The sequence below is a fragment of the Eptatretus burgeri genome, chromosome 10, assembly GCF_056783735.1.
Source record: "Eptatretus burgeri isolate ZD-2024b chromosome 10, Ebu_testis_v1, whole genome shotgun sequence".
Classification (NCBI taxonomy): Eukaryota; Metazoa; Chordata; class Myxini; order Myxiniformes; family Myxinidae; genus Eptatretus; species Eptatretus burgeri.
In genome coordinates, this window is record NC_140970.1 from 40004872 (window position 1) to 40024173 (window position 19302).

General features: G+C 40.6%; 1 protein-coding gene across 2 annotated transcripts in view; it reads left to right on the plus strand.

The window, feature by feature from the left end:
- The window catches only part of LOC147018377 (protein TASOR-like), a 128736-nt gene extending 115609 nt beyond the window's left edge, over positions 1-13127 (plus strand). For both annotated transcript variants that reach the window (XM_085897964.1, XM_085897963.1), the window contains 4 exons: positions 1-43; positions 5131-5257; positions 5718-5961; positions 12766-13127. The exon at positions 1-43 is cut by the window's left edge and continues 23 nt beyond it. In XM_085897964.1, coding sequence (XP_085754090.1) covers positions 1-43; positions 5131-5257; positions 5718-5961; positions 12766-12903 — 552 coding nt within the window. In that variant the 3' untranslated portion in view covers positions 12904-13127. The remainder of the gene's footprint in view (positions 44-5130; positions 5258-5717; positions 5962-12765) is intronic.
- Positions 13128-19302: the final 6175 nt, after the last annotated feature.

Consider the following 19302-nt stretch of genomic DNA (forward strand, 5'->3'; position numbering starts at 1 on the left):
GAAGGTGAGAAAAGTCTCCCTGATGATTCTTCTTGCCGATCAAGTAAGTAGCAGCATCCTGAAAGTTCTTGGTTCAGATATTTGAATCAACATCTATTTGTCCAGAACTGGTATTGATATAAAATTGTGAAAATCCTTTTGATCATTGTATATTGCCTGTTTTTGGTTGTGGTCCATGGTAATGCCCCTTAGAGACCTCTGCCACCAGCCTTTTATACACTTCATAATGCTGTGGATTTTACTTCAATTTGTGATTCATGCGATGCGGTGTTGAGATATTCGCACCACAAAACATCTGAGTGCTGTTCACGATGGCATATCATTTCCACTAGAGTGTTTAAATCTAAGTGTTTAATGCCAGAGCAAGCAGACAAAATTATGTAATGGTAACGGCAATGCAAAAGAAGTGATTAATCTGCTTCAGATTAAAAACAGAGGAAAACTTTATATGCTTAAAAAAAAACGTTTTTTTTTTTTTTTTTTCTTAGCACAATATGCTCGTGCATGTGTGCCTGATATATAGTATTGTTATGTTTGTGTGGTATAGGGCAGTCGTTTGATCAAGACCTCAGACACCGTTTGTGTTGAGTTATTTCTTCGGACTTCTTGATATGTACAAGTGCATGTGGTCAGGTTACGTTGTTTTCATTATTGTTTGTGAGGGGATGAGGGTTGTCTGATTTATAATAACTCGCTTAGGTGTAAAAGGTCATCGCTTTTGCACTGGGAAAAGCAAAAAACATGCAGAGAGCGATATGCATGTTTGTGCGTGCCAGAAGGGTGGCAGAGACTTCTGGCAGGGCTGGTGTTGGATGTGAAATCCTATTCCAACAGGAAAAGTCTCTCTCTCTCTCTCTCTCTCTCTCTCTCTCTCTCTCTCTCTCTCTCTCTCTCTCTCTCTCTCTCTCTCTCTCTCTCTCTCTCTCCCTCTCCCTCTCCCTCTCCCTCTCCCTCTCCCTCTCCCTCTCCCTCTCCCTCTCCCTCTCCCTCTCCCTCTCCCTCTCCCTCTCCCTCTCTCCCTCTCCCTCTCCCTCTCCCTCTCTCCCTCCCTCTCCCTCTCCCGTCTCTCTCCCTCCCTCTCCCCGTCTCTCTCCCTCCCTCTCCCCGTCTCTCTCCCTCCCTCTCCCCGTCTCTCTCCCTCCCTCTCCCCGTCTCTCTCCCTCCCTCTCCCCGTCTCTCTCCCTCCCTCTCCCCGTCTCTCTCCCTCCCTCTCCCCGTCTCTCTCCCTCCCTCTCCCCGTCTCTCTCCCTCCCTCTCCCCGTCTCTCTCCCTCCCTCTCCCCGTCTCTCTCCCTCCCTCTCCCCGTCTCTCTCCCTCCCTCTCCCCGTCTCTCTCCCTCCCTCTCCCCATCTCTCTCCTCTCTCCCGTCTCTCTCCCTCCCTCTCCCCGTCTCTCTCCCTCCCTCTCCCCGTCTCTCTCCCTCCCTCTCCCCGTCTCTCTCCCTCCCTCTCCCCGTCTCTCTCCCTCCCTCTCCCCGTCTCTCTCCCTCCCTCTCCCCGTCTCTCTCCCTCCCTCTCCCCGTCTCTCTCCCTCCCTCTCCCCGTCTCTCTCCCTCCCTCTCCCCGTCTCTCTCCCTCCCTCTCCCCGTCTCTCTCCCTCCCTCTCCCCGTCTCTCTCCCTCCCTCTCCCCGTCTCTCTCCCTCCCTCTCCCCGTCTCTCTCCCTCCCTCTCCCCGTCTCTCTCCCTCCCTCTCTCCCTCTCTCTCTCTCTCGCTCCCCTCTCTCTCTCCCCGTCTCTCTCTCTCCCCGTCTCTCCCCCTCTCCCTCTCTCCCTCTCTCCCTCCCTCCCTCCCTCCCTCTCTCCCTCTCCCCGTCTGTCTCCCCATCTCTCTCCCTATCTCCCTCTCCGTCTCTCTCCCTCTCTCCCTCTCCCCGTCTCTCTCCCTATCTCCCTCTCCCTGTCTCTCTCCATGTCTCTCTCCCTATCTATCTCTATCACTATCTCTCTGTCCTTCTCCCCATCTCTCCCTCTCCCTCTCCCCATCTCCTGCCTCTTCTCTTGCCTCTTGGGTGCTCTGGGACTCAAAAAGCTTACAGCTCTTTGACTTTGAAAATCCTCTTGCCAATGGGACACCTCCACGTTCTACTCCTCGTGGTCTGCTGTCTGGCCCTGCCTGCTTGCTGTACCAGCGCATGCAGGTTCTAAAACAACCTGCGGTTCTTTACCCCATACTTTCCCTTTTTACTTGCCCTGTTCAGTGTGCCTAATTGAACAGCGATTGTGTGGGCCCATAGCTAGGGTTGTGTCTCCGATATAGTTAGCTCACGCTTTTTGAAAAAATACATGGGTATATTGTAATCAGCTCCGTCTTTGGTTGTCTGTCCGTCCGTCACACAATCTCCTAAACGGATGGGCATAAATTCACCAGACTTGGTACTTGTGATCACCACATGGCAAGAGCAAGAAGGTGCAAGAGCTGTCATTTTTGGCCCTGCCCCCCTAGAGTGGGGTCAAAAGGTCAAATACCGAAAACGCATTTACGGGCACGTTTTTAAACATTTAAAAATGAATCTTTGTACATGCAATCAACATTGGGGGGCACATGAAATATGTAACAATTTTTTGGGGGATTTGACCCTCGGTTCATGCCCCCCAGGGAGTGGGGTTCAAAGGGGTCAAAACGGGAAAAATTATCTTCTCACGAAACAAATGATGCAATAAAATTGAATGTGATATTTTATTTATCTTCCCAATTTATTGAAATATCATGCCAAACTATTTAAACAACTATAGTGATAACATAAATGAGGCGCCGCGAGGAGTGATGTAAGGGACACATCTGCCATTTTGGAGTTAATGCCATATAGCACGATTTTAACCCTTCCCCTTTCATCCGAGCCTATCATCATCATATCATTAAAAATGTCGCTTACAGCACTCCTCCTCGCGGAGCCTCAAATGTTATCTGTTGGGAAAAAATAATAATAAAAGGATAGGAGAAGAAAGAACATGATGAGCGAGAATATCAGGATACTCATATTGAAAGCACACATGTATGTAATTGACCACTTAATGCTCAGTTTGATAAGTGTTACCATCGCTTGCAAAGCCACAAGGTGGTAATTGTGCTCAAAGCAAGAAAAATTCAGATTATAGCTGTTGCTTGTGTTATTACACTGAATTTAACATACAATCAGAAAGTATTCACATCCCTCGACTTTTATCACATTTTGTTGTTACAGCCTGAATTTAAAATGGATTGTTTAATTGTTTTTTTATCACCGATCTACACAAAATATCCCATAATGACAAAGTGAAAACATGTTTTTAGAAAATTTTGCAAATTTATTGAAAACGAAAAGCAGAAGTATCGAATTGACATAAATATTTAACCCCCTGAGTCAATACGTTGAAGAAGCGTCTTTGGCAGTGATTACAGCTTGAAGTCTTCATGGGTATGTCTGTATCAGCTTTACACATCTGGATTTGGGGATTTTCTCCCATTCTTCCTTGCAGATTTGCTCAAGCTCTATCAAGTTGGATGGGGAACAGCAATCTTCAAGTCTTTCCACAGATTCTCAATGGGATTCAAGTCTGGGCTTTGGCTTGGCCACTCAAGGACTTTCATGTTCTTGTTCTGAAGCCATTCCAGTGTTGCTTTGGCTGTATGCTTGGGGTCATTGTCTTGTTGGAATGTAAATCTTTGCCACAGTCTGAGGTCTTTTTCACTCTGAAGCAGGTTCTCAAGGATTTTGCTTCATTCATTGTTTCCTCCATCCTTACAACTCTCCCAGTCCCTGCTGCCACCATCCTCATGGCATGATGGCATCCTCATGGCATGATGCTGCCACCACAATGATTTCAGTTTGGGATGGTGTTCGGTGTGTGATGAGCTGTGCTTAGTTTCTGCTAGATGTAGCGCTTTGCATTCAAGCCAGAATTCAATTTTCATCTCATCAGACCACAGAATCTTTTGCCTCATGATGTCACTCTTTCACGTGCCTTTTTGCAAACTCCAGGCTTGCTGTCATGTGCCTTTTTCTCAGGAGTTGCTTCCGTCCGACCACTCTCCCGTAAAGCCTAGATTTGTGAAGTCGTCGACCGAGAATTAACAGGGTCTATCTGACATTTCATTCAAATTTAGAAGAAGTCCATGTAGAAGGGCAACAGAGGAAACTAAGTAAGATTATTTTATGTAACCTTTCTATGTACCTGTTATGTAGCACACGATATGAAAATAAAATGTTATGAGATAGCGGCAATTCCACTTTGAATTTTTGATTTCATTTTTCTCAAACTTTAAAAAAGTGTAGTTGGACCCTGTTAATTCTCGGTCGACGAAGTGTTGCAGAGATTGTTGTCCTTCCGGCAGGTTCTCCAATCTCAGCCAAAGAACTCCAGTAGTTCTGTCAGAGTGGTCATTGGGTTCTTGGTTACCTCTCTGACCAAGGTCCTCTTGCCCGGTCGCTCAGTTTGGTCGGACGGCCATCTCCAGGAAGAGTCTGGGTCGTTCCGTATTCTTTCCATTTCCGGACAATGGAGCTCACTGTGCTCTTGGGAACTTTCAACACTCCAGAAATTGTTTTATACCCTTCCCAAGATCTATACCTCCTCACAATTATATCTCTGACTTCTACGGGCAGTTCCTTGGACATGATGGTGGAGTTTCTGCTCTGACATGCACTGTCAACTGTGGGATCATATATACAAAGGTGTGTTTCTTTCTAAATCATGTCCAATCAATTGAATTGGCCATAGGTGGACTCCAATCGAGTTGTAGAGACATCTCAAGGATGATCAAAGGAAATTGGATGCACCTGAGCTCAATTTGGAGTGTCATTGCAAAGTGGTTGAATACTTATAGACACAAAACATTTCAGCTTTTTATTTTAAATTACTTTGTAAAAATTAAAAAAAACATGTTTTCACTTTGTCAGTATGGGGTATTCTGTGTAGATTGGTGACAAAGAAATCACAATTTAATTCATTTTAAATTCAGTCTGTAACACAACAAAATGTGAAAATATGAAGGGGTGTGAATACTTTCTGAAGGCACTGTAAATGCTATTGTGGTACATATACCGATTGATTTCCATTTTTAAAAATATTAAAAAGACAACACTGAACTGGAAATCTATTGTACTCCATCCTCTAGCAGCCCTTATTGTCCTTCGAACCCCCCCCCCACAGTGATCGAGAAATTGGGGGAACTCCCGATGCGCTATGCACTTCATTGGAATGGCAATTATGATTTTAACCTCGACTGTGCTGACCTTAGCACACAGCCTGAGCTCTGTGTCCTGCGTTCTCTACATGGGTACGTGATTGTGTCCTGTTTTTCTTCAGTGTGTCCAATTTGCTACCCATTTTTTTTATTTTCCTATGGTTTTGGGGGATTGTGATCGACACCTTGCAGATTTGTTTCGAGGCCTTTCTATGAGCTAGTTGTATCTCATGAAAGATCTTTATGCATTCCTAAAATGTAGATTAAGGTGTGGTGGTCACTCTTTTGTAGTGTGTTACAGATAATTTGCGATGATTGAAACCCAAACCATCCTTTCATCTGGATTCTGAGAAAATTTGTTCTCTCTAAGTATGAGTGCGTGCAATGATCCTGACCATCGTTTGATGTCCAAAAAATACAACATTGCCCTTTCAGCATGTACAATTTGGTCTGTTGTTTAAATTGATGTCACTGCTCTGCCATTCTTTTTTCATTCCTTCAAATCACAAAACACTCACTTCATCTTTTTTGTTTATTTCTTTTTTCCTGGTAGAGGCAGGGTGGCTGACTATGAAGAATCCCATGCTGAACGGTCCCGGCTGCTTTCTGTGCGTGCTGTGATACATCAGAACCTGAAATCGAAAGGGTCTCGCTCTCCTCTGCTGCGCCTCATCTCAATCCAATCTAGTTCCAAAAAACAACAGCTGGAGCAGTCAAACAGCTCACCTAAATCAACTGACAATTGCCCTTCAGTTGAAGAGCAGGCCTCAAAAGACATGCCAGTCATTGGTGCATCTGTAAGGAATGAGATTTGTTGTCTGTCTTTTTTATATTATTATTATTTTGCTATTTTTTTGTTTTATTGACTGAGTGAATGCATGGAGTCCAGATATCCACAACATTGTTCCCTATCCTTACTGTATTTCCTCAGTACCACCATATAATGACAGAGACAGTCCGATACCAATGCATAAAACAGTCTGTATGTGACTTGGTCAGTGCACACATAACTGTTCTTTTATAGGAAACCCAGTCTGACATATTGTCTCGATGAGCAAATTTGGAAATTGCATATTTCCAGATCTACATCAGCATGAGAGATGCTTGAGCTCTCACATTCTAATAACATATTTTAGGATATTTAACATCTACAAGTGAATGCAAATGGAACTAGAAGGGCACTCGGTAGAGCGCATACCTCTGCGACGCAATGCCTGATCCACGAGAACATAATGGGCCCAATACATTTTTGAGATATTGTGCTTTATAACGTTTTTGGCCCCATCTCTCAATGGTGAAGAATCACTTGAAAAAAAAATTCTCGGATTTGTATCTTCACCAAAATTGAATCAATTATTTCTCATCACACACCCAACCTGTCAACCAAGATTCGTCCGAATCCGTCCACAACTTTTTGAAAGCTATATATCGTTTTTCGCCCTATCTCTCAATGGTGAAGAATCGCTTAAAAAATTCTAGTATCTGGATCTTCACCAAAATCTAATTCGTTCGTCCTAGTCACACACACCCAACCTGCCCACAAAATTTCATCTGAATCCATCCACAACTTTTTGAGATATCCTGCACACAAACAAACAAACAGACAGATGAGATGAAAACACAACCTCATTCCACCTTTGTTGGCAGAGGTAATAACCTTATTAATGTTCCCTCCAAAATGTTGCACCACAATGTGAAGGTGGTGGAAAGAAGACAGTTTGTTAACCACAATGGCGATTTCTGTTTTAATACTTTTTAATATGGTCTTCATTAGCCTGCAGAAATGACTGTTATGAGGAGCACTGGTTTTTTTTGTTTTTTTTTAGCTCACCTTCACATCGTTCAGTTGAGCTGATGGGATGGTTCGTCCGTCAGTCTGTCCATCCATCCGTAAACACATGCGACTTCTCCGAAACTGCTGATGCAATTGTGACCACATTTGGCTAAAATTATCTTTGGTGTGATATAACTCAAATTTGTTCAAGGAATCTTCCCCATCCACCTATAAGTAAGTTGGTCAATGCAAGGTTTGGAGGTCCCAAAAATACTTGAATTTTGATCTAGCTTGGCTGGCATTTTAGATTACAGGCTATCTTCTCTTGTAGTTATACCACTGAATCCATCAATGGGAAACTTTAAATTTTTGATCAACTTCCCATGGGAAATATTATTTGTTAACAATAATGTCAACAGTCACATGATATGGCAGCCAATATGGATCATAAGAAAACCTTTTGAGGTGCTCTTATCTGAAACCGCTTAACTGATCAATGCGAAACGTAAAGTATATAATCAACTGTACTACCGGTCAAAATTTTAGAACACCCCCATTTTTCCAGTTTTTACTCTAATTTAAGCAGTTTAATGTTTCAATGTACTCTGAAATTAAAGCATAGAACAAATAAACAATTGCAGATAAAAAAAAAGAAATCATGGATTCATTTTGTTGTACAAAACTTAATCTAAATTTTTGACTCATCAAAGTAGCCACCTTTTGCAGATATAACAGCCGAACATACTCGTGGCATCCTTTCTACAATGGAAATCAAATATTGTTCGGAAAGTTCTTCCCAACACTGTTGCAGAAGTTCCCACAAATGTGTTGCACTTGTGACTGTGACTGATGCTGATCATTGCTGAAATGTGACTGTGCTAATGTGACTGTGCTGATCATTCCATGATTTGAAGCCTACCGTCTTGTTCTTTTCTTCTAAGGTAGTTCTGGCATAGCCTGGAGGTATGTTTTGGGTCGTTATCTTGCTGTAGGATGAACCTCTGACCAACGAGGTGTAGACCAGAGGGTATTGCATGGCGCTGCAAAATGCTTTGGTAGCCCTTTTTGTTCAGGGTGCCAGTCACTCTGTGCAAGTTGCCGTCTCTGGATCCAACAAAAGAGCCCCAGATAATCACGCTTCCTCCTCCATGTTTGACAGTTGGTGTCACACACTGAGGAACCATCCTTTTGCCTACTCGACGGCGTACAAAAACCCTGCATGATGAATCGAAGATTTCAAATTTTGATGAATCGGTCCATAAGACCTTCTTCCAGTTTTCAGTAGTCCACTGGTGGTGCCTCATGGCCCAGGAAAGCCTCTTTTTCTTATTGTTGCCATCTTATCAATGGCTTTCTTACTGCCACTCGACCTGTCAAACCTGCAGCTCAGTCTTCTCTTCACAGTTGAAACTGAGACTTCCTTACTTCGACCAGTGTTAAGCTGTGCTTGAAGCTGTTGTCCTGTGAACCGCCTATCACGCAAGCTGTTGACTCTCAGAAACTTGTCTTCTGATTGTGTTGTGGCTTTGGGTCTGCCAGACCTCTTCCTCTCAGAGTTTCCTCCAGTTTCCAAGTGCCTTTTGGTGGTGTAGGAAACTGTACTCACTGACACCTTGGCTGCTTTGCAATTTCTATAAAGGGAAGACCTACACTTTGAAGGGTTCTTATGGTCTGTCTGTCTTCCTTTGTTAATTGTCTTTTTCTCGCCATTATGATAGCAATACACGACATCCTGCAGTGCAGTATTGTCCAAATAACGCTTCAGAGGGTGCAGCAACACAGTCTGTTCCAACACTGCTCTTATACAAACAGAGGATTTGTAACTAATCAACAAAAGTTGGGACACCTGTCGGAATTTGCATCAACTTTCAAGGCTTAATTTACTTCCATTGCTGCAGAACAGCTGCAGTTGTTAACCCATTACTTGTTCCCTGAAAAGGGCCTTTTTTAACAACTCTGAAATATACATTATTTTTCAGTTTTTGGTAACCGAAACTTTTTTTAACCTCTGGCAGTTTACCGCTTAGCTTTATACCATTTCAGGTTATTCACTTGACTTGAACTGCTTAAATTTCAGTAAAAACTGGAAAATGGAGGTGTTCTAAAACTTTGCACCAGTCGTGTACCTTTGGGAAAGTGATTAAAATGAGCTTATCCGAAACACAATATGGCTGCCAGTGACGTAATTTTTTTACGATTATTGTAGTTTGCCCGAAACAAGTCTGAAAGCCACTATTTGTGAAGGGCTACAAAAGAAAAAGGAAAAAATGGCAAAATTTCACCTCGTCCTGAAACAAGGAAAGTTCTTCGCAGGACCACTGTACAGAAGAGGTTAACTTGGTCAGGTGGGGGGAAAAAATTCCTACCCCCATTGAGTGTTTTTTAAGAGACACCATCTCTATACTCGATGGCCTTTGGCTTCCGAAGGGAGCTAATATGCCCTTTGTCAGGTGTTGTTTTTCATCTTGGCAGGGTGTCACACTCACCCTCCCCGCTAGTAGAGCCAGTGAGGGGTGTCGGTTTAGTCGCCGACAGTCCAACCATGCAGCAGCATTGGGTTACGTGTTACTAGTGGCAGTCCTAAAATACTGACCTCACAATAAAAAAAGGAATGCAGAAAGTGGGCAATCTCTCAAAAAATGGGAATTTTTGACACACTGAAGTTGCACCTTATCAAATAGGGCTAATTTTGACACAACAGGAAGTGAAATCAACATACTGGAAATGAGCAATGTCTCAAAAACTAAGGCACCTAGATCGCAGGGAGTTGCAGTACTGTGAACATAATGTCAATAATTCCTGACCTATAATGTGTATTCTAAATTCAGCTCATATTTTTACCCTGATCCAACCTCACTTCACTTTTTGGCAACCAGCCAGGTGTGCCGTGACAAAGTTCCTTGGCTGCTTCTCATCAAAGGTTGCTTCTCATTTAAAGTCCCTTGAAAACAAACAGGAGGTCATGTCGAAAGAGCCATTGTTCTTTCCAGTATAGAGCCAAACCTCAAGCACTTATTTTCCTCAAGACAGGCGCAAGTTTCTCTCGAGTGCCAAATTAAAGTTTGGGCCTTCAACTTCTGACTTGATTGCTTTTGGGAACGGTGTTAAATAAATTATTTGATTGCCATGTGATCTTTGGTAACATTTTTGAGATTAGTGTTTTGAAAAAAAATTAAGTTTATAACCTCCTTAATGCTAATGAGGACTTTCTTTCACAATAAAACTTCAAATCGATTTGTGTAATTTGAAATGTTTCGTGAGCCACGTGAAATATTTAAATTATTTTAAATGTACTTCGTGAGTTATAATTTGCTCATCTCGGTGGAAAAAGGTGATTTTTACTCTTTTTTTTTTTTTTTTTTTTTTTTTTTTCAATGACTCGTTGATGAAAATATAATTATACAATGACATGGTATAATTTGGTTCATTGTGTTGTGATGTTCGAGCAAACTCGAAAATGTGCTACAAATTGTTTTTTTTAATGTTGAGAAGCACTTCTTTGCAACAAATGTGTTTCCAATTGTTGCCATTGGCCAATAAGAGCTGCTGGAGGGGATGTCTCAATGGAGGGTTAACTTGTGTGCATCATCTCATTGCACCAAAGTCTCCTCTATAATCCATCCATTGGGACCATACTCTGTTCAGAGCGTTGGTGCTGCCTAAGCAGTCTCCTTGGCTATTGGGCAAAATCCTGGACGGGTTAGGCTTAATCAACCCGCCTGGTGTTAATTCAATGGTCGGCGGGCTTGAACTCAAGGTCCAAATATCTCAAGCCAACCACCCTAACCATGAAGCCAACATCAGGCTTACTGGAGAACACAAATTGCCTGTCATAATCCAGGTGGCCCATATATATATATATATATATATATATATATATATATATATATATATATATATATATATATATATATATATATATATATATATATATATATATATATATATATATATATATTCTTCTTTCGGCTGCTCCCGTTAGGGGTCGCCACAGCGGATCATCCGTTATGATCTGCATAATGATATGGCACTGGTTTTATGCCAGATGCCCTTCCTGACGCAACCCTGATCGCCTCTTACGACACAGGGATATGGTACACCTATTCAAACTGGATACACCTGGCCCAGTACACTGGTACTCACTTCGCCGACCTCGGAAGGATGACAGGCTGAGTCAACCTCCTGGTGTGTATTAATTCAAGTGGCAAACGGGGCTTGAACTCAGGACATTTTGGATCCCTAACCACTACGCCAACACCAGGCTAATGTATATATATATATATATATATATATATATATATATATATATATATATATATATATATATATATATATATATATATATACATATATAATTTTTTAATTTATATTCATTTATATATATACATATACTGTATATATTTACTTATTTATACATAAATATTTATACATATATATATATATATATATATATATATATATATATATATGTATATATTTATACATATATCACGTGTTCTGTTCACGTGTGTATCGTATATGTAACACCTGTTCTCATAATGCATTTCGCTACAGCACGGATTTAACTCAACAACAACGACCGCACTATGTCATTCTGAGCGAATCGTTCATTTACTGCGGACACTTTTGCCGCACTCCTTCACTCTGAGCGAGTCGTTCGTGCTCCAATATTCTGAATGAGTCATTGATGATGAACATGATCCCGACTGCATGACAAGTTCTAAGGTGTGCAGGGAGATTGAGAATGTCCTGAAATGTTACAAAGATGTCTACGAACAGAAAATGAAGGCAGCCATTCAAGTCTCCTTTATGAAGTTCTTCAAAAATAACCCCAAGCAAATCATCCTCCATTTCATCTTCTGAGACTTCAACTTCAACTGAAGAGCCTGCCACACCTGAATAAGCCTGCTACAAGCAATATGTACTTTATCCATCCCCAATCATGGCAACACTTAATCAAGAGTAATTCATTTTAATGCTTTTATTTGTTATATATTTTACTTACTCATTGTTTACTGCATTTTTGAGGTTTGTATGCAGGTCTTCAACCTTAAAATGTTGAAATCTTCCTTTTGGAACATAACCCCCATTTTTACATGTTAAATATTGCCTCTATAACATGTTTTCAGATAACACGGCATTTCGTGGGAACGCATCCCCACGTTACACGAGGGTCACCTGTACTTCAAAGAACCTCGTTTTTTTTCCTCTCCAGTTTAAATAAAGGTTAAATTGGGTGGTGTATAAGAGTGCTGAAGTAATACTGCGTGGGACATTGTGTTCTGTGAACTCACTTGTTTAATTTGTGCTTGGATTTAAACTTTCATTTTGAAAAAGCTTCTTGAAAGCATGAGTGTCTGAAAAACCTCTGCCTTGTGTGGAGCTAATTTTTTGTGAGTGAGGGAGATTAGTGGTTAACTTGTGTGCATGTGTTTATTTGACAGTCTGAGTATGTATGATATATTAATTCTTTTCATAATTGGTACCTGGATTCGCAATGCATGGATGTGACGGTGATAAATGTATATTTGAGGTTCATTAATTTGATTTCTCAAAAAGGCTTTAAAAACATGTTCCTTCACTACTGAAGTACCTTTCTTAATTTGTATAGCCACCTTAATGCACGATGTGTATACAGTCTCAAGAAATGAGGTGGAGTTGTGGTCAACATGATTATCATGATTTGCTAATGGACTAATGTACTGGCTTCTTCACTGCAAACCCTCTGAGTGACGATGCTGCCATTCACCTGCTTATATTTAATGGAGATAGCACTTTCTTGCATTTCATTTTTAACATGTATCATCATCATCTTCTTCTTTTTAAGAGTCCCTTGCTTGAAGACTCACATGGAAGTCCAAAGAAGCATGAGCAATGCACAACTTCAGATAAATCATTATCACAATCTGGTGAGGAAAGGGTAGAGGGACAGAAAAGAGAGGGAGGGTTTTACTTATTCATTTAAAATGTAGAAATGAATACAGTGTACACCAGGATTTGAACATCGGTGTTCAAAATATATTCAAAGTTCACTTTTTTTTCTCTCCACTGTTTGGCATTCCAATCTCAGCATAGACCTCGTATTGCTGTGATGCCAGGTTCATATGTAATTTATTTCTTAGATAGAAATAATGGTTTAACATGAATGTTAAGCTCCTTTCATTCGAGTGGCCTATTTACTTTAAAATAAATTTGTGTTTTGCTCAAATCTAGCACTTTCAACTTTCTTTTCACTTTCTTGAAGTTGGCATCTGTTATTGTGCACATCAGGTTTTGAAGCCATAGGTTGTTCAATTCTCATTTACTCTTTCAATATGTGTATTTGTGGTTGTACATATGTGAGAGGTAGATCACATGTGTTGATGTAGCAGATGTTCGTGAGTTATGTGGGGGGATGTTTACAGAAAGCATGTGTGGTTATATGTATTTGCAGACTGTGTTTTGTGACATTCTTGGAGGGAAGAGGGTGTCCAAATATTCAGCTTAATTATATGAACTAGTGCGGGCCGTAGGTGCATAAACGACGACTAGATTGGGGCATTTTTTTCAATTAGATCGGACCAATCGTATCATCAATGGCCATAACTTGGGAAACACCTGGGAAACATACTCAGGTCCCCAGCGTCAATTGTGACGTCATATCAAACGAAGAAGAAGAAGAATAGTGACGCTCCCTCTCTCTCGCCCCCCCCCCTCGTCTCGCCCTTCCTCTCTCCCCATCCTCTCTCTCCCCATCCTCTCTCGCCCCCACTCTCACCCCCCTCTCTCGCCCCCTTCTCTCTCCCCCCTCCTCTCTCCCCCTCTCTTGAATTGTGACGCCCCTCTCTCTCACCCCCCTCTCTCTCGCCCCCACTCTCAAACCTTAATATCAAACCTTGAAAAGGCACATCCGTGGGTCCCCGGCAATATTCCTGGCAAGTTTCAATCAGATCGGACCGTCAGTCGTGCAAAATAAATAAATAAATAAATAAACATTAATTGTGACGTCATTCGTGATGTCATAGCACCGTGTCTTGTCATTGGTTGACAGATAAATGGCCGTAACTTGGGAACTGCTTATCCGGTTAATATCAAACCTTGAAAAGGCACATCCGCGGGTCCCCAGCAATATTCCTGGCAAGTTTCAATCAGATCGGACCATCAATCGTGCAAAAAAAAAAAAAAAACATTAATTGTGACGTCATTCGTGATGTCATAGCACCGTGTCTTGTCATTGGTCGACAGATAAATGGCCGTAACTTGGGAACCGCTCGTCCGATTGATATCAAACCTCGAAAAGGCACATCCGCGGGGCCCCGGCAATATTCCTGGCAAGTTTCAATCCGATCGGACCGGCGGTCGTCGAGAAACTGCGGTCACAGACAGACAGACAGACAGACACACACATTGCTGGAATTATAGATAGATACAGTGCCCGCCCAGAATATTTTGGCCACCCCCTTAATTGAATGGATTTGGCTGAAATTTTTATTTCATGGCATTATTGTGCAGAAAGAAGTCCTAATTACGTGGATAACCATTTTGCACTACCACAAGCCGAAAAGTCGGATCCCATGATATTGCTTCTTTTTAACTGCAGTTACGTTCCAGGTGCTTCAGAGTTTTGGGTCATGAGCAACAACAGATTGCCAGAGACTGGCGTTTTTTTAAAGTAAGCTGTGGCCATTAGTATCATGGTATTGCCGAAGATAATGTCATGGCTCTGGAAAAGTGACCCAGACGATTGTTCCCGCTACTGAAAACCATTCAACCAAAAGGCACGTGATGTGATCGGCGGGTAAATCAAAGAATGGCCGTTCTTTGCCGGTTATGCAGTTTTACCATGCGAGACATAATCCACGGCGATGCTCACCATAAGTCAGGAGGTGCATCTGATGTATAAACGACAAATTTGGTCATTATTGGTTAGATATTTAGCGGTATGCCGTCCTGATGAGGGCAAACAAGCCTGAAATCCAGATAGGCGGCTCCCTTTGATGTTTAAGCCGAAAGGGCTTCAGAAGCCAGTCACCAAGTAGATGGAACAGCGAGATGCTGCCCTGATGAGCCCTAAGAAGGGTGAAACCAGGTCTGTAGCTTCGCCTTTCATCTGCTTGATGACCGCTTTTGATTTTGCCATGCATGAACTGCTGGATGCCCTTCAGGGTTGGCAGGCATGGTGCCATCATCATGACGTTGGTCCAACAAGTCAGGAGAATTTAACAATTGCCAAATATATATATGTATGTATATATGTATACAGGGTCTCCCAAAAGTCTGGATCCATAGGCAAAAATTTCTTTAAAAGTTTTATTACAGTAAATGCTCAAATTGATGGCCTTGGACTTCACGACACTTGTTTATACGCTAAATACAAGAACGTTGAACATTTCTGAACCTAAAACGTTTAAACACTTTAACAGTGGCATGTGTTATTGGATGCTTATCAAGATGCTTTCTATTGAATTTGGCAGCAACTCCCTTATGTGAAGAATCCTGTCTTGCATACATGAGAATTAGTTCAATTCTATCTTCTATTAAAGTTTTAAAGCCATCTTGGATCTGAACGAAAAAGAAAAAGATCAAATTGTATATCAGGAAAAATGACTTTAGATCCAGACTTTTAACAGTGGCATGTGTTATTGGATGCTTATCAAGATGCTTTCTATTGAATTTGGCAGCAACTCCCTTATGTGAAGAATCCTGTCTTGCATACATGAGAATTAGTTCAATTCTATCTTCTATTAAAGTTTTAAAGCCATCTTGGATCTGAACGAAAAAGAAAAAGATCAAATTGTATATCAGGAAAAATGACTTTAGATCCAGACTTTTGGGACACCCTGTACATATATGTATGTATATGTATATGTGTCGTAAACGCATCAATGACCCTTCACCAAGGTATGAAGACATATATGTACTTGAGAGAAAGCTGTTTATTGCCCACCAAGGAACGTGCACACGGAGCGCGGCAAACACCAGTAACATCAATTAAGTAACTGAGGATGCCCGGAGGGTGTCGCTCTGTCAGAGACGGTTTTATTACCCCCTTATATACTCGGTTTTATTTTTGGACAAGTGTTTATCTCACAATTGTCCTTTCTTTTCAACCTGACCAGCTGCAAGCAGTTGGCTCATTCCATTACAAGAATAGTGGAACAAAAGTAGAGATAAGGGAAATAACGGGTCACTCCCGAGCTCTGCTCACAGCGCTCCTCTGGATTACTCAAGGTTAATCATAATCATATTTCTGCATACACTGTTCCAATGTTCTTTTTCCCAAGCAGCCAGCCAAGAGTATAGTTTGATTAACACCAAGCCTGCAAAAACATATAGTGACTGGGAACAAGCAAAGCTAATAGAAAAAGGTACGAATCCCAACATATGTATATGTATATGTATATATGAGGCCCCGCGAGGAGTGATGTAAGCGACATCTTTTAATGATATGATGATGATCGGCTCGGATGATAGAGTAAGGGTTAAAATAGTGCTATATGGCATTAACTCCAAAATGGCCGATGTGTCCCTTGCATCACTCCTTGCGGCGCCTCATATGTATATATATATATATACATATATATATATATATATATATATATATATATATATATATATATATATATATATATATTTATATATTTATATATATATGTATATATATATATATATATATATATATATATATATATATATATATGTATGTATATATATATATATATATGTATATGTATATATATATATATATATATGTATATGTATATATATATATATATATATGTATATGTATATATATATATATATATATATATGTATATGTATATATATATATATATATATATATATATATATATATATATATATATATATATATATATATGTATATATATATATATATATGTATATATATATATATATATATATATATGTATATATATATATATATATATATATATATGTATATGTATATATATATATATATATATATGTATATATATATATATATATATATATATATATATATATATATATATATATGTATATGTATATGTATATGTATATATATATATATATATATATATATATATATATATATATATATATATATATATATCGAGTGCAGCCTGTGGCTGCTGGTTGCATCACTGGTTGGGATGCGGCTATGCCGCTGATGCAGTGTCCCCCTTAAGGCCCGGTCACACCTTGACGTTTTAGCCAGCGATGGCAACGTATTAAAATGTATGTAAAACGCTGGCTTACGTTGAACTTTTGATGTTTTTTTTTTAAGATTCGGACGTATTCATAGCGACTTGGTCTTGTGTATAACGCATTGGTAACGGACACAGAACGTTTCGTTGTGTTATAGATAACTTATACCAACGAATGCTGAGCCTGTTGTCGGCCTACACAACCGATGCCCAACGATAGTCTAACTTAGGCATAGCGCGTTGCATGCATCGCCGACGATGTCGTGACGTAGCCTATTAAAAGGCTGACGCACAATGATTCGAATCATAACTGCCGTATAAATGGAAGTGTCAACATCGCGGTCACACCTTGGCGATCTTGCCAGCATATGCCGACCTAAGAAAAATGTGTCTAAAACGTTGGGGCACGTCAAATACGGTATGAGTAAGTTTGGTATACGTGAGTACAACGCTAAAGTACGCTATCATACGTCATAGTAAGTAGAGTACGTCAAGAAATTTTAAACATGTTCAAAATTTTACGACGTACTCGGCGTATGACACACGTTCCGCATGCGATGGGGATAAGTTTTACACACGATATGTGGACGCTTACACACGTCCACAAAGGCTACTTATAAGCTACTCATAAGTCGAAACACGTCGCGGTAATGTCTTTTTTACGCAAAACTTATTTCTAACTTATGTTTGACGTGCTTTGAACCAATTCTGTACGTAGTCCCAACACACATCGACGTATGTAGACGTATTCCAATGACATCTTCCGGTCGACAAAAAAAAAAATTAACGTGTTTCTAGCTTACAACTGCCATATAAAGACGTGTTCCCAGCGGTTTTGGGAATTGGTATATAAAAATGCTGCTCATAAAAGGGGAACCCAACAGTGTTTTCGAGTCGATGTCCATGTCAGCAGTAACAGTATCAGTATCAGTATCAGTATTAGTATTAGTATTAGTATTAGTAGTAGTAGTAGTTTGTTCATGTTGGCAGTAGTAGGTGAGTGTGAGGGGGAGGGTGTGGGTTATGATGGATCGTCCTTGCATTTAACGATTTAAATGATAAACTCAACGATTTAAATGCATCTCCACTATTGAAAGTCGACACTTGCGCTCAACAATTGGATTTTTTTTTACACTCAACGACTTTTAAACGGTACCACTCAGCTATTTTCATTGTTTACAATGAACGATTTAAATTGCTGTCACTCGCCTTTGTTTTTTGACGCTGGCGCTCGGAAATTTTAATCGTTTCTGTTGAACGTGCTAAATCGCTCAAACCCCACTATTGAAAGTAGACGCTTGCGATCAACAATTGGATTTTTTTTACACTCAACGACTTTTAAACGGTACCACTCAGCTATTTTCATTGTTTACAATGAACGATTTAAATTGCTGTCACTCGCCTTTGTTTTTTGACACTGGGGTTTGGAAATTTGAAGCGTTTCTTCTGAACGTGTTAAAACGCTCAAACTCGACTATTTTAAATAGACGCTGCCGATGGACAATTGGAATCATAGCCAAGCAAGACATCGAAGTGTGAACATCCTCGTCATGCCGAAGAAAAGTTTGAAGAATGCTGCAAATAAGTGTCCTGGCCGTGGCCGTGGACGCTGACGCAAGGACGATCCATTATACCGACGTCTTTCAGCCTATGAGTAACTTAAAAGTAACGTCTGTCGATGTGTGGCAACCATCGCGTAACGTGCCAACAACACGTTAATCATAGGTTATAAATAAGTTTGGGGTACGCTAAACATTACCTCGGCGTGTCTCAACTTATGATTAACTTACAAGTAGCATGTGTTGACGTCTGTCAACGATCGCAGACCGTGCATACAACTTGTGGCCAGCGTAGCGGAACGTGTGAGTCATACGCCGGCATACGTCGTGAAATTTCAAGCATGAAAAAATTTGAGGACAACCGAAAAGTACAACGTTTAAAGCCAACGTACAACGACGTATGGCAGTGTTTTTCAGCGTGCTCTCAATGTTATCAAAACTTACCCATAACGTATTCAACGTGTGCCAGCGTTTTAGAAAAAAAATTCAAAAATCGGCATACGTTGGCTAAAACGTCAAGGTGTGACCGGGCCTTTACCAGTACACTGGTACTCATTTTGCCGAGCTCAGAAGGATGACAGGCTGAGTCAACCTCCTGGTGTATTTTAATTCAGTGGC